The sequence below is a fragment of the Styela clava genome, chromosome 12, assembly GCF_964204865.1.
Source record: "Styela clava chromosome 12, kaStyClav1.hap1.2, whole genome shotgun sequence".
NCBI lineage: Eukaryota > Metazoa > Chordata > Ascidiacea > Stolidobranchia > Styelidae > Styela > Styela clava.
The window spans coordinates 1058542-1072979 of NC_135261.1; the positions used below are offsets into that span (position 1 = coordinate 1058542).

A 14438-nucleotide genomic window follows, 5' to 3' on the forward strand; every position below is an offset into this window, starting at 1 on the left:
TTATGGATAATTAATGATTCTTTCGACTGCCTTAGAAGGATTGTAAACGTTCATTGCCATCACGAAGAATGTCAGGTGAGACGTTTTCTTATTAATGAGATGTGTCATATCCTACCGGTACCTTTCCTAGTAGTCTACTAAATATTGTAACTTCGGGCCGTCATGAAATGTGTATTAACTCACGCTTCTCACTTTTTTATTGCAACAAATCTGTATTGGAAGCAAATAAAAATGTCATTAGCAATATATACCAAATGATATAAATACCTGAATATAAATATTACCACTCATTTTATTGTAACATTAGTTTCACACCGCTAACTCCTAAGAAGGAGAAAGCCGCCGTCACACCCGAACACACACAAACATAGGGGACGAACGAAATGCCACTGAGAACAAACAGCAATGCACTAAATGAATTTGGATTATCGTAGCATTACAAATGGAGTAGACCTATATAAATTATGAATATACCGTGGACCTGCTAACATATTGAAAGTAAGACCGAACACGTGAGTCCAAATTAAGTTACTAAAATGAGCGAAATGAAAATTGCAGTGGCGGCGCGTCAATAGGGCCAACCGGAGCAATGCCCCGGTTGTTTTTTCGGTATAATAAAAAATATTCGAAAAATACCTCAATATCGGTTGCACAGATTGTCTACACTAGCCATATTCTCCTGACATGGTTCATTTTTCGCTCGCAAAGCCTTCGCCGAACGTCGACGGGGCGACGCCGATTTGGCCCCGGTTGCTCATTGTATATCGTATTCTCTCTTATATCTTCCACTCGCCGCGATTGTCTCGTTTGTTTTCTGTTTCTTTTACTAAATCATCGGGGCTAGCCACGAAATTATGACGACACAATGCCGACGTTTCTTACAACAACGTGTTGACATATTCACGCATTCCTTCTCGTTCGTTGGTTGCTTGAAGAGTTGATAGTTTCCTCGCCTTCGTTTTTGTCGCTTGTTTCGCTATTTGAATCAGAGACCTTTAGTCCATTTGCTTTCGATTTTCCACATTCCTTTTGAGCTCCTCACTTCTTTCCGGCTTCGCATTTCTTAGCCTTAGACCTCATAATGAATAAGGTTGATGCACTACTTCGCACTCCGTTTTCGCAGCTGCCGCTGGAACTAAAATTAGAGGTACAACGTCTTGGGCCTCATCAACCAAAAAATTGTTCACTGGAACAATCCCATGACGGAGGAAAGCGTCGGCGTACATTCTGCGCAGAAACTTGGTATAAAAAACACGAATGGTTGTTTTACAGCCAGGACAAAAATGCATTTTTTTGTTTTTATTGCCTACTTTTTGCTACCGCCCGTGACTCACGTTGGTGTAAATTTGGTTTTAGAGATCTTAAACATCTTTCCGAGCGTGCCAGGGATCATCAATCTTCTATGGAGCATCTGGACAATGCAGTAAAATACCGAACATTCGGAAATGTTAATATTGCAGCACAGTTGGATGAAGGACGCGCGGTTTCTATTCGTCGGCACAACCAAAACGTCGAGAAAAACCGCCATGTTCTCGGTCGATTGATAGATGTTTTGAAGTTCATTGGTTGTCACGAGCTGTCCCTCCGTGGGCACGATGAACGGGCTGGCTCTTCTAATAGAGGGGTATTTTTGAATATGGTGGAATACACCGCATCCCTAGATACAGTATTGAGAGATCATCTGGATGCCGCAACTGTTTCGAAAGGGACATCTAAGGATATCCAAAATGATTTTCTCGACTCAATGTATAAAATTTATTTACAACATTTGGCTCTGGAAATTGAGAATTGCCAGTTCCTTTCGATTCAGTCTGACGAGACAACTGACATCACGTGCGTTTCCCAACTGGCTGTAATTTTTCGGTTTGTGAAAGATGGTAAACCTACCGAGAGATTTCACAGCTTTGTACCAATCGTTGATCGCACGGCTTGCGGGATATCGGCTGTACTGAAAGAAGTGTTACAGCCTTACAACGCGAAGTCAAAATTGATAGCTCAAACTTATGACGGCGCGGCAGTCATGAGTGGGTCGAACACATGGTGTTCAAGTTTATATAAAAGAAGATTTTCCTCATGCGCATTTTTTACATTGTTATGCACACCAATTTAACCTCGTTATTAAAAATATGTGTCTTGATACCCCTCTCGTCCGTATATTTTTTGCAAATGTTTCGGGGTTTTCTTCATTTTTTTCCGTTTCGCCGAAGCGCTCTGACCTCCTTCGCCAGATATGTAGCCGCCGTCTCCCAGCTTGTGCACCAACACGTTGGAACTTCCAATCACGCGTGGTGCAGGGCGTGTCCGAAATTAGGTCTGAGCTCATCGATTGTTTCAATGGCATTCAGAGCTCTCCGGTTTGGGACGAACGCTCTGTGAGGGAAGCGGCAGGTCTGAAGCGTCTGCTAGAAGATGGTGAGTTTTCATTTTTTCTCGCTTTTTTCTCCACAATATTCTATCACGTGGATGTATTATACGGCGCATTGCAGTTAAGGCTAATGGATGGAGCGTCTGTGCAGTCGTGTATTTCAGACTTCTGCGATGCTGTATCTCGTATCCGGGAAACAATAAAATACGACGACACATGGAGTGCTTCTTTACGCCGCGGGCAAACAACGCAGCGTTTGATTTTGTCTGCAAAGGAATACTGTGACATTCTGGTGAATCAAATAGGCGATCGTGTGCGCACTGAACACCTTGCCGCGTTCTCTTTGATTGATTTGAAAATTTTTCAAAATTTGCACGTCAATTTCCCATCCATTTGTTGGCTACTGTCTCCAAATTTTACCCCATGATAAACGTGGGTAAATTGGAAAATGAATTGCGATGTATATACACCAATCAAACGTTTTTGAACATCACATCAACTTGCGCGCTCCATGGGTTCCTCATAGATAACACTCTAGTAACTACATTTGCGGCGTCTGCAAAATTTCTTGACATCATTTTGACGACGCCTATTCCTTCCGCCGACGCAGAGCGAACATTCAGCACGCTGAAGCGTATTAAAACGTATCTCAGAAACACAATGAAGCAAGATAGATTAAATTCCTTAGCTGTTTTATCCATTCACAGAGACCTTATTTTTGGGATGCATGACTTTAATCAGCGCGTTATTGAGCAGTTTGCTTCCAAGAAACCGCGGCGTGTTGCATATATGTTCAAGCAGTAGAAGTCTAGCAGCATATATATCTATGAGTGAGCGACGCATGTCCTTATCTTTGCATTATCTTTCCTTTCTTCATAGTAACGTTTTAAACCATATTTTAGGTTTTGTCTGCTTTCCCGAAGTTTCTGTTAATATGTCATTGTATTTATCTGGGTAAATATTGCCTTTCCTTTTGAAAGAGGTTTCAAAATAAACTATGTCTATATTTATTAATCCCTCGACTTGGACCGGTTTTAAAGACACTTTCTTATCGGTAAAAATTGTCGCTTTTGCCGATTGGTTGTTACCGATGGAATGGTTTTTATACTCATAAAATGATGGGAGAACTTACAGCTCTCATCCTGTCGCCGTAGATGGGGGTGACTTGGTCCCGCAGTAGCTTGCCCCGGTTGTCAAAATGACCACGCGCCGCCACTGGAAAATTGTATCTATCAATGGAAACGATAAAACTCAACTGGGCTAATTTATTATGTACAAAAAACTTGGCATACTCTGATTCCATAAGTTAACAAAATTAGAAACATGACAGTCGAGGAACATGGGCGATTCGACGTGAAGACCAGCCTGTTATTGCCTCACCACAAATTTTCATATTTCTTTTTTTTAACATTATTTTATCCATCGTAGACTAGGTCAGGATGAATGCGCATCAGGGGATAAGTAACCTCAAATGAGTTAGTTATGTCAAAACAGAATCAGCGCAAAAGATCAGATAGTTAGTGGTGGGACAATAATTGATTCTCGTTATCAAAATTTTTATATTCTTAATCAGGCATGGAAGTGAACTATATTGTTTTGTGGAAATTTAACATTAAATGATCAAAATACGAAAGTTCTTCAGACCACATACTTTTATTTATGTAATATTTGAATTGAGATGCTGAAGAACTCAGCCGACGCCATTTTGTTTCAGGTGTTCATCGGTCTCGAATGTGAGAGGAGGTTGAAATATCGGGTGACCGTACATTTGCACCCACGGACATTTGCCCCGGTATATCCGCGGGTTCAATCTATATGCGGGTGCTAAAATCCATGGGTTAGTGTTCAAATATTCGTGAAAAAAAAAATTTAAATAGGTGCAAATGTAATGGAACCGAAATATCGTTTCGCGAAGATGGAATGTATCCATTTAGGCGAGTGAATACATACCACGTCTTTTGGCGTAAACTTCTCTTTTAAATTCTGTACGCTTTAAACCATGGGTGTACAACATTTCTTGTTGGCGGGCCATATAACCAATTTCAGACATCAAGATAGGCCAGGTAAAAATTTAGTTTTTCCATGTACCCAACAAATTGAAAAATTCTTAATGTAAGGGCTATCGTTTATTAGCCTTACAGTAATAATCGCGCAGAGCGAAACGCCAAAAGAGTGAAAAAAATATGGATTTCTACCGATGTGTGCGCCTATCTGAACATAAACAGACTCATTATTATTTAATTCCCGATGTGGAAAAATCTGAGTATTGACGAGGGCCACACTGAATGGCAGGGCGGGCCGGGATGTGTTTCCTGTTGCACACCCATGCTTTAGGGCCTACGATTTTGTTTGCTCCCCGGATTTTATAATCAGTTTTTATTTATTTATTAACTGTTTTATCGTATGTCATGTTGTCACGAGTATGGAGTCGAACTTATACTGGCTAGTGAAATGACAATAGTACGATTAATAATTACTCATATCGTATTACAATAAATAGCGCCGCCAGTTCCCTGGGTCGGCTTTTCTTTTCTAATGTTTAGTGACATTTTGAAATAACGTTTCTAAATACGGATCATATGAATATATTGCGTTAGACCAAGTTTTTTTGGCGTCATATATGGTAGCGAAATAACAAATTGTGGGAATAATTTTCTGCGGAAATACAATATTTGGCCAAAAATTTAATTTTTCAAGAATATATCTTGCGGGACTGACTCTTATTTTTTCGCATAAATTCAGTTTTCGCAATAATATTTTGCAGTACATGTGCGATAAACTAGTTTTTTTTAAATATATGATAACAATTGAATGGTTTATTGTTCGCAGTCAGGATTATCATAGAACGGCATTCTAAAACTTTTTTAAAAATAATACTTTCTGCCGAAGGCCCTATTCTCGAGTTTTCGTGAAACTAACCTCTGACAAAATTATGTTTTTTGCAAACCACAATTTACTTAAGAATCCATTTCTACAAGAGGCTCCGTGACGTATCTATCTATAAGAAATTTAATACATACAACCGGTGTTGCAAGCATTCTCCGAGGATGGGTCGTGTTTCCCTGGCACACGACTTCACATAGGATCTATAGACCTGGGTATTTATTTTCGAATAGCAAGCATACAGTGATTCCAGAATTCATTCTAGTCCGCTAAAAAATTGTGAACAGGTCAGCGATCAGTGTACTGAATTGAGTGTTGGTAATGCGCTTGTTGAGATTTTATGGATAAGGATGAATTTTTTAACGTTGGATATCTGGCAACCTAAAAATTCCTTGTTCCTTGTCGGCTAAAAAATTGTTAACAGGTCAGCGATCACTGTACTGAATTGAGTGTTGGTAATGCGCTTGTTGCAGTGAGATTTTATAGATAAGGATGAATTTTCTGATTGTCTCGGAAAGATTATAAACGTTCATTGCCAGCACGAACAATGTCAGGTAAGATGTTTTCCTATTACTGAAATATGTCGTATCCTACCGGTACCTTTCCTAGTAATATACAAACTATTGTGACTTCGGGCCGCTTTGAAATGTATATTGACGTAGGAAAACTTTTAGAATTTACCTTTAATCTGCGCCACTTTTCAAACACGACAAATCATGCTATCGATGAGTTATACTATTATCCCATACTTTTTAATTTACATGGTTGGTTTTAATGGCCTTATCAAGTTGGGATTTAAAAACATGCTCTGCTGAAAACAGCCAACGAATACAATATTCCAGCAGGCTGTTGTGCTATTGCTTCACACGTAAAACGTTCTTCGTTGCCCGCAATGTGATTTCTCAATGCCATGAGTAATAATTATTGGACATGAAGTTGATGGATTGTTTTGTTATTATGTCGGGCTCACAGATAGATTAGTTCAGTCTTTGCAACAAGGTACCCCATACTCAAAATCGGCCTAGTACAAACCATATATATATATCCATATAACGCTTGCATCTAATTTTCATTCAACTTATAAATCACGGTGCTGAGATATTAAAGTGTATAACGACCACGTCTATTACTATATTCTATTTTTTATGCCCATATTTATTCTCACCCTTTGAGTCGCTAGTGAGCAGCTGAGCAACTTTCCCTTTTAGCTGGTTTGTCAAACTGCCGGCAGTGTGGAATTTCCTCTCTGTATTAGGTTACTATTATAGTGTTTTGATGCCGTAAATGTATGTAATTCTTGTTGTAAACTGATAATACTATTACATGTTACCTGTTTCCCCACTTTGGCATAGCGCTGTTCACCAGTTATCTTGTATTTATCGTTTCCGTAAGTAGTCTAATTTCGTAGCTAATTTCCCGTGTGATATCCGTAATTCTATGTGTACCGGTATTGCCATGTATATTAGGTGTTTGTCGATAAGATCAGATTTTTGTTGTATCTTTAGTGTCATACTAGTTATTCACACGGTTTTTATCGCCCAGCATAAGTCAATAATTCATGATTGTGACGTCATAGGCCAATTCCGTATCTTGTGTTCCGTATGTATCTCTATGGTATTTAGTACTGTATTTTTATTGTATATTTGGTTGGAGTATTTGGTTGTATCAAGTTCTTACTGGTGTATAATTAATCTAGCTTTAATTAAGTCAGTCACTCTGCTGCATTCGAAAACGCAAGAAGGTCATTCGTGATCTACCTCCATTACAACTTCAGTGTCCGAGAAGCTGGCAGAAAGAACCTGAGTGATGATATCAATTCCGGTAAGCCACAATAAGCAACACGCTATACCGTTATCTACCTGAGTAGCCTACTAATGCTAATTTGGATTCATATGTGGTCAATTGTTAAATAAGGAAATGAGGTTCGAAATATCTCAGATATCTGGTCAGTATGCCGGAAGGTGGCGATATAGAGCCTAAAATAATTGCCTCCGCAATTACAACCCATGGATGGATCTCAGATGCGCGATACAGATCTTTTGGACTCTATAGCAGTGGTTCTCAACCTTTTTCAGTTCGCGGACCGGTAAAATTTTAAAAAAAAATTTGCGGACCGGTGGACCTTCAAAAATGTCATGAACACAAAATGTAATCTAAGGAATGCAATTAGGTGGTGCAAAAGAAGACATTCTAATTTAATGAGAAATTTGCTGCTCTTGTTTTGATATTATACGTGTTAAACGCGGTCCTAATGAAGTTTCTGCAAGATGAAAACTCCTCCGTTGTGACGTAGTCGTCGTTATGAGGTCATAAAGACGAACTTCCAATTGTTCAGGGTTTAAATGGGCATAGGACCTTTCACTAAGTTTGGTTGTTAGACCAATACCGGTGCTACGAATCAATAGGATATAAAAATACCAAAAGTAAAGGACATGTCGTCAATACTTTGTATTTTACAATTTGCTTATAATACAATAATATTGGAATATATTTGGCAGACCGGCAGCAAGGTTGCCGCGGACCGGCACCAAGGTTGCCGCGGACCGGCACCGGTCCGCGGACCGTCGGTTGAGAACCACTGCTCTATAGCATATAGTTAAATATAGAAACCATATAATTTTTTGACAATGCGAAAGTATGTGTACCAATATGGTGGTAACTAATTTGTTCGCCTATTTTACATCAAGTTGTGTGAAGGGACTGAAATCTACGGACAGGGGGTATATTCATTTGACTAACACAGGCAGTGCCCGAACTCGTAATATATATAACCAAAATAAGAAAATCGGAATAAAATTATGGCCTAACCCTAACCTGGTACACATACCAGGGGCGTACTCATTTTTTTTAATGAATTAACAACAACTGGTTTTCTATTTTCACCGACGTTTGTAAATTTAATATCCAGTATGTAGGATAACACCATTGCGACACAGCGTTATTTGACAAGGCTCCTTCAGTCGAGGTTCGTCTACTTCCATTACAGCGGCAAGTCGGTCCGCGTCGAAGCAATTATTTTCCCGACCACAAGATATATGTATTAAGCAATATATTGATTCACTTATATAACTACAATTCATATTGTTCCACCATGCTTCCCTGCGCGAGAAATCGAAAGACAACTTAACGCCATTTTGTATCCGGGAACTCACACTAAACAGGCTTATCCATATGCGATAGGTGTCAATGATAGTCACTGTTTACTTAGTATAGCTAAGCTATGGTTATTATATAATGCCATACTTGATTATAATTCTGATTTATTTCAGATAATTGTAAAAGAAAGTTGTGAATCGATAAATATAAAGATCACATTTTAGTTGAATCACACTGTTAAAAATACAATCAAATCACTGGCATTTACAAGTAAAAGTGACTAAGAATGAGAAATCAATTTACTTCAATATATAAATTATTTTGATTCAAACTAATCGGGAATAATTTTACAGCTTTCACGGAAAATTTATTTCAAAAATCAAAACTGAAATACTGGAGCTACACATAAACGGCAACTCTAATATAAAGTGGTTTATGCTCTCATCTCTAACAAACACTTGTAATATTGCCTGGGATTAGCTATAGTTATTTATTATAGTGACAAATGTTTGAAATATCAATCAACAATCTTTTATATAAGCTATGCAAATGCTACAAAAAGCTTATTATTTGTATACGGACAAAAACAACATTAGTAAGGTAGCGAGCCTGGATAATATAGGATTCTATATTTGATTATAATTCTTATACTAGAATGTGGGTAGGACGAGAAATACATAAAAACATAAGGACATTAGTTATGTGACGAAAAATCGTATAAGTTTTGTTAAATAATGTTCATGTATATTATACATAATACAGAGTTGATATTTGGCAATCAAATAACCAGCAAACATCACCTGATTTGCAGAATCACACAAGAACATTGAACCCTGATGAGTGAAATCGGCGTTCATTGAGTTACGAAGTCAGCGTTGACTGAGTTTAATAATAAATAGGATAGGAAATGTTAATGAATTTTTCCAAAAAGTTCATTTTCCCACATATCAGTGTCAGCTTGTTAGGAGTAAAGGTATTAGAACGCCACTTAAAAAATTCTGGTTAATTTCAAATATTTTTGAAGAAAATTTACGAACCGTTAGACATACAGTTAAATTTATAATGTGAAAGCTACAATAAAAATAACTGGTATTTAAATGTAGTTGTGAATAAAGATAAGGAATCATTCAAAATAAAATTCAAAAATAATACATTCAGTGAAATTGAAATAACTCTTTACAACTTTTCCTGCATTCTATATTCTACACACTTCTAAAGATATAAAATAACAATATGTAATGGTTAATATGTTGAAAATGACAAAAATATTGTTGAGCAAAATAATTTTAAAAATAAATCAACAAAACAACATGATAATTAGGCTTCAAGTAAATAGAAACAAATTCAAGTTCGTTTTGGAAATAATTGCTTTTGTCAAATGTCAAAACAATTGAAATGTCAGTTAAACTCTAATTCAGCGGATGAAAATTTATCGAAAATAACGGAATAAGATAAAATACAATAAAATGAAAATAATTGGAAATATATAATGTACAATTTTCACAAAATAAAGTTAACTTCATTGAGTAATTTTTCGATATTGATTCATATTCGTAAATAAACCTTGGCCATGACTCGCCCGGGTTAGTGGCATTCACCAGTTAGTTATTCTGAGAGGTACAATGTGAAAATGCAAGATAATGTTACTATATTTTTAACAGCTTTTGACAAATTGCCCGTAAACAAGCATTGCCCATATATAAATAGCATTCTACAATCAGGCATCATGTATGGTAACTTTGCCCAGTTAATGCTTGTCAAATTAAAAACAGAAAAATTAAATCAGTTCACAAGTTAGTTATTCTGAGAAGTACAACGCTGCAATGCGTGACAATTTTACAGTATTTTTGATAATTCACATTTCCCATAAAAGCATACTACAATCCCGCAACATATATGGCCCACATTGTCAAGTTCAGTTGTTAAATGTAAAAGACAAAACAAAAGCAAATCACTCCAATTATGATATGTTAACCGCATGAGATACAATTTGATGGAAATGAAATGAAAAACTCGGTTAGAAATTATAAAAATGTGAACAGATAGTTATTTTAAGTAAAATTACAAACAAAATCATGCTATGGTAGTTTTCCTGAACCAAGATGGTTCCTATTTTCATAATTGGCACCACCATAATTCTATCATATTTAGTGGCTCTTGGCTTAGTTCTGTATGAGTGCGCGTAGTGCATCACCATAATTGCATATAGTTTCAGTAGCTTCTGGCACTTTAGTGATGGCCTGTAACTTTGACCAGAAATAAGTGTTCGTAATATTGCAAAAAGTGAGTTTTAAAAATATTAGGTGAATTAACCAAAATTTACAAGTAATTAAGTTGTTAAGTTAGAAATACAAGTAATTAACTCATGCCTGGTCATGTATGATCTATAAATGATAATATTTTGAAATAATACTTTATCTATAAACCATGCTTGATCAGTTGTTCATAAAAGATGCGACTGAAATAATAAAGTTAAAATTATCGAGAATGGATATGACCAGGTTGTGCAAGTAAAACTGCTGATTTTTTTAACAATTTTGAATAACACAGAATTGATTGAATGTAAATAAAAAGTTTAAATATTTGAAAAATATTCGTTTTCTAAGATAATTTTAGTAACTTGAGCGTGATATAACTGGTCTACTCAAATAAAACTGCTAAATCTTTTTACACTATCAAATTACAAAAAATGTAATTTAAGGATTCCAATATTTTATTCATTGTTTGAGATAATTTCAGTAAATTACGATTTGCCGTGAATATGCGTGCAGATAATCAGGTTAATTGTGCCCGAGTCCTCTTGAGCTGAGTTTTTGACGATTCAATGCGTTTCTGTTTCTCAGTTTCCCATACGCATCAATGGCTTTAATATAATAGGATTCTGCTTTTTTATATTTCTGCAGATTATAATACCCTACACCGATATTATGCAGCAATATACCGTAGATTCGATATTTTGAAGCGTTTGTCCCGAACTATTTCTCCAAAACCTCCAGTCCATTCTTTCTGATTTTTATACTTTTCTCATATTCACCTGCCAGTGAATAGTTATATCCAATGTAATCCAAGCACGAAGCTTCTTGTATTGCTTTATTCACTGGATCAGCGTTTTCTATTGCGCGAATATCATACAGCATTTCTGTCATGTATTCTATGCCGTAATCCACTCCTATAATTTTAGATCGACCACCGGCTTCTATCAATGGCCTTGTAGCATCATCTATCTTACTGCTACAAAATCCAATCCCATTTATTACATCATCGGGTGTTCTTGTGCGAGCCTTGTAGATATCACTTGCTATTCGAAGCAATATTATAGCGCGAATGTAAGCGGAATTCGAAATTAAGTCAATCGCAAGGTCTTTGACGTCATCGGCACTGGTCACTGATGACGCCATCAAAATATTTCGTAAGTTGGCGATAGATTTTTCCGCTTTCTTCTCTCTGCCAAGATGTATAAAACACTCGACCATCATAAGTATGGTATCCAAATCCTGATGGTTTTGCAGGGTTGCCAGTTCTTCGAAGATCGGGACTGCTTCTTCATATTTGGACTCGTCGAATAACTTGGAATATTTTTCTGGAAATAAAATATATCATGAATAAAACCTACAAAAAATAGTCAGTGCGTTTAAAGTCTCAACCAGGGATCTCACAATGTATAGCAGAGCGGAATAACTTCTGAAAATAGTGACTGTAGAAGGTGGGGGACGGAGGAAATGAGAGGAGCCGGCAAAAGTTGACGGCTGAGAGCGACCGTATTGTACGAGGATCAGCACACACACATTAAATTCAAATTCAGAATTTACTCTCTTTTATTTTGCGTTTCCTTTTTTTTATTTTATTGTTTTGCATTTTTAGTTCATTTTCTTTTATTTTGTTTTAACTGTTACGCGGTATCGTCTTCTCACCCAATTTCGCTAACAACTGAAACTGAGTGAGACTCATTGAACGTAATCGCCGGAAATAAACAGACCAATAGAAGGACAGGTAGTTTGCTGGGCGTCTGGCAGGGCAGCTACCACGACCTTTAGTTTCAATTTTGCCCGCGAAAACATTTGATTCAGAAAAACGCAAATGTTATTTCGAAGAAAAAAATCGTTATAGAGAATTGTGTAATATATGTACAGCCTGGTTGTCGAATTCAAAGAATGTGAAGTTGGAAGTAAAGATATTCAACGCAGAGGGTTCGAGAGATCCGGTTTCTCCAAAAACCTTGTTGCAGAAAAAAACTTTTACTTACTTCGAAGCATGGAAATCTTTGGAGCATTAATTCCACTCTGTGCGGTCGTATATCTTGGACCGGCTGCTGTTTGTTTTGGTTGTTGATTGAGCTCCTGAGTTCGAGGTGGCGTTTTGTTAAGTTGATTTGGTTTTCTATCTGTCTTAGTTTGAAGATCCTGCACTCTGAGATCGTCTGTGGAAATATTCACATACTCAGTGAAATGAACATTGATGGTCTATAACAGACAGTCCAATATTACAAGTGGGAATTCTCGTATGCTTGCCAACTTTTTTAATTTGTTTGTGAAGATTTTGGTTTTTCCGTCGAACAAACAGATGTAAATTGTAGCTTTTCATCGAGATAAAACCATATACTAACTATCGAATATCATTTTCAAGAGTTACCACACCACTACGAACAATGCCATGTACAAGCAGCCACTAATACATGAGACTGTTGAGAGGCAATAATTTTTCTTCGCATATTGCAATGATGTCGTAGCAAGAGTGAAGATAACTGACACAAATATATTTCTGTATCGTTTGGAATACTCTTGAATTACTTGTAGACGTTTTCGAATTGCAATTAAAACAAACCTGTTTGCATTGGGGTTGCGAATGAATCAGTCTGAATATTCATGGATTCGACGCCTTTTGATATTCTTGCGGGTTGAGCAGGGCTGTATGATGTTGCATCTGTGAAGAAATGAAAATTTGATGATAAATTTACCAGGCATAACAACCTTTTATATTAGATTTTGTGACTGGCAGTGGATTTTTATTGAAAATACCCCAAAGTTAGCATGTCTGTATTGTCTAAACTCGATGTGCCGGATACCATCCAGGTCATTTTGATCTAGCAGATGTCGCATTTCCTAATATTTACAATATCGTAACGGTCGGATTTTAAAGTTTTCATGTGGTGACAGAAATTTAATTCATTTCAATTTGCAAAATGGTGGACTTAAGATTACAGAAAACCCCAGTTGCACGTTGGCTCAGCGTTAAAGCGTCAGCCTCGACTAGGTTGGTATTGCACGATCTCATATCGGGTTAAAACCAGATGCTCCCAAAGTATTCGTACCAAGATGACGCACAACCTGAACATAGTATGTGTACCGGGTAAGGGTTGTTCAGGTTGTGTGTCATCTTGGAACGAATACTTCCGGAGCACCTAAAATCATATGCTCGAACCTCAACCAGGTGAAATGATATATATGGTATATTTAACTTGGGATAAAACTTCATTTGACTCCTCTCTTAATCATCGATGCATAATAAATCCTAAATATTTACCTGGTTGCTGAACCATAATTCGACCAATTTTCCCGGCACCAACTTCAGTCTTTGATCTATAAAGTGGAAATATGACAAATTTTGAAATCGAGTAAACGGGCTAAGTGACAGCCTATAAAACAAAAGAACAAAGTAAAACAAGAGAGCTATGCTCAAATATATGGACACGTAGCGACACCCAATCGCAATAATTTTGATGACGTCATAGCGGGGAAAAAAGCCTTCTGGAGAAAAATTTTATCTTTAACCACTGAAAATTTCAAAGCAATTGGTCCAGTATTTGAAGAGAAAGGCGATTTTTTGAAAATGATGGAGAGACAAATAATAACAATAACAACATAATATTGAAACGATCGTTATGTCCACTAAACGTGTCCAATAAAACTTACCCGACATTATCCCCTTGCACGTTGATAGGCGCCCCTGCAAAGTAGAGATTAATAACTGGTTGTTGTGGTTTACCGCCTTCCGCCATTATGTTTTCCTTTCTCTGATCAATCGTCAAACGTTTTATTATTTATCATCAAATTGAAAGAGAAAACAGCACTTTTTTGTTACATTTAGGATATTTTTT

At 36.9% G+C, this 14438-nt stretch overlaps 1 protein-coding gene across 1 annotated transcript; it reads right to left on the reverse strand.

The window, feature by feature from the left end:
- Positions 1-8491: 8491 nt before the first annotated feature.
- On the reverse strand, positions 8492-14438 carry LOC120332456 (uncharacterized). The gene is made up of 5 exons (XM_078118965.1): positions 14254-14438; positions 13865-13920; positions 13166-13264; positions 12588-12761; positions 8492-11924 (listed from the first exon to the last, which is right to left on the reverse strand). The coding sequence occupies exons 1-5, from the start codon at positions 14337-14339 to the stop codon at positions 11320-11322; spliced, it is 1020 nt and encodes a 339-aa protein (XP_077975091.1). The 5' UTR covers positions 14340-14438; the 3' UTR covers positions 8492-11319.

What these genes read in the sequence shown, in the direction of transcription:
- LOC120332456 (XM_078118965.1), bottom strand. Translation starts at nt 14,339, where the DNA reads ATGGCGGAAGGCGGTAAACCACAACAACCAGTTATTAATCTCTACTTT. An exon ending in GTGCAAGGGGATAATGTCGG is followed by an intron (nt 13,921 to 14,253) that starts GTAAGTTTTATT and finishes TCCACTTTATAG; the next exon opens with ATCAAAGACTGAAGTTGGTG. An exon ending in AAAGATTTCCATGCTTCGAA is followed by an intron (nt 11,925 to 12,587) that starts GTAAGTAAAAGT and finishes TTTTATTTCCAG; the next exon opens with AAAAATATTCCAAGTTATTC.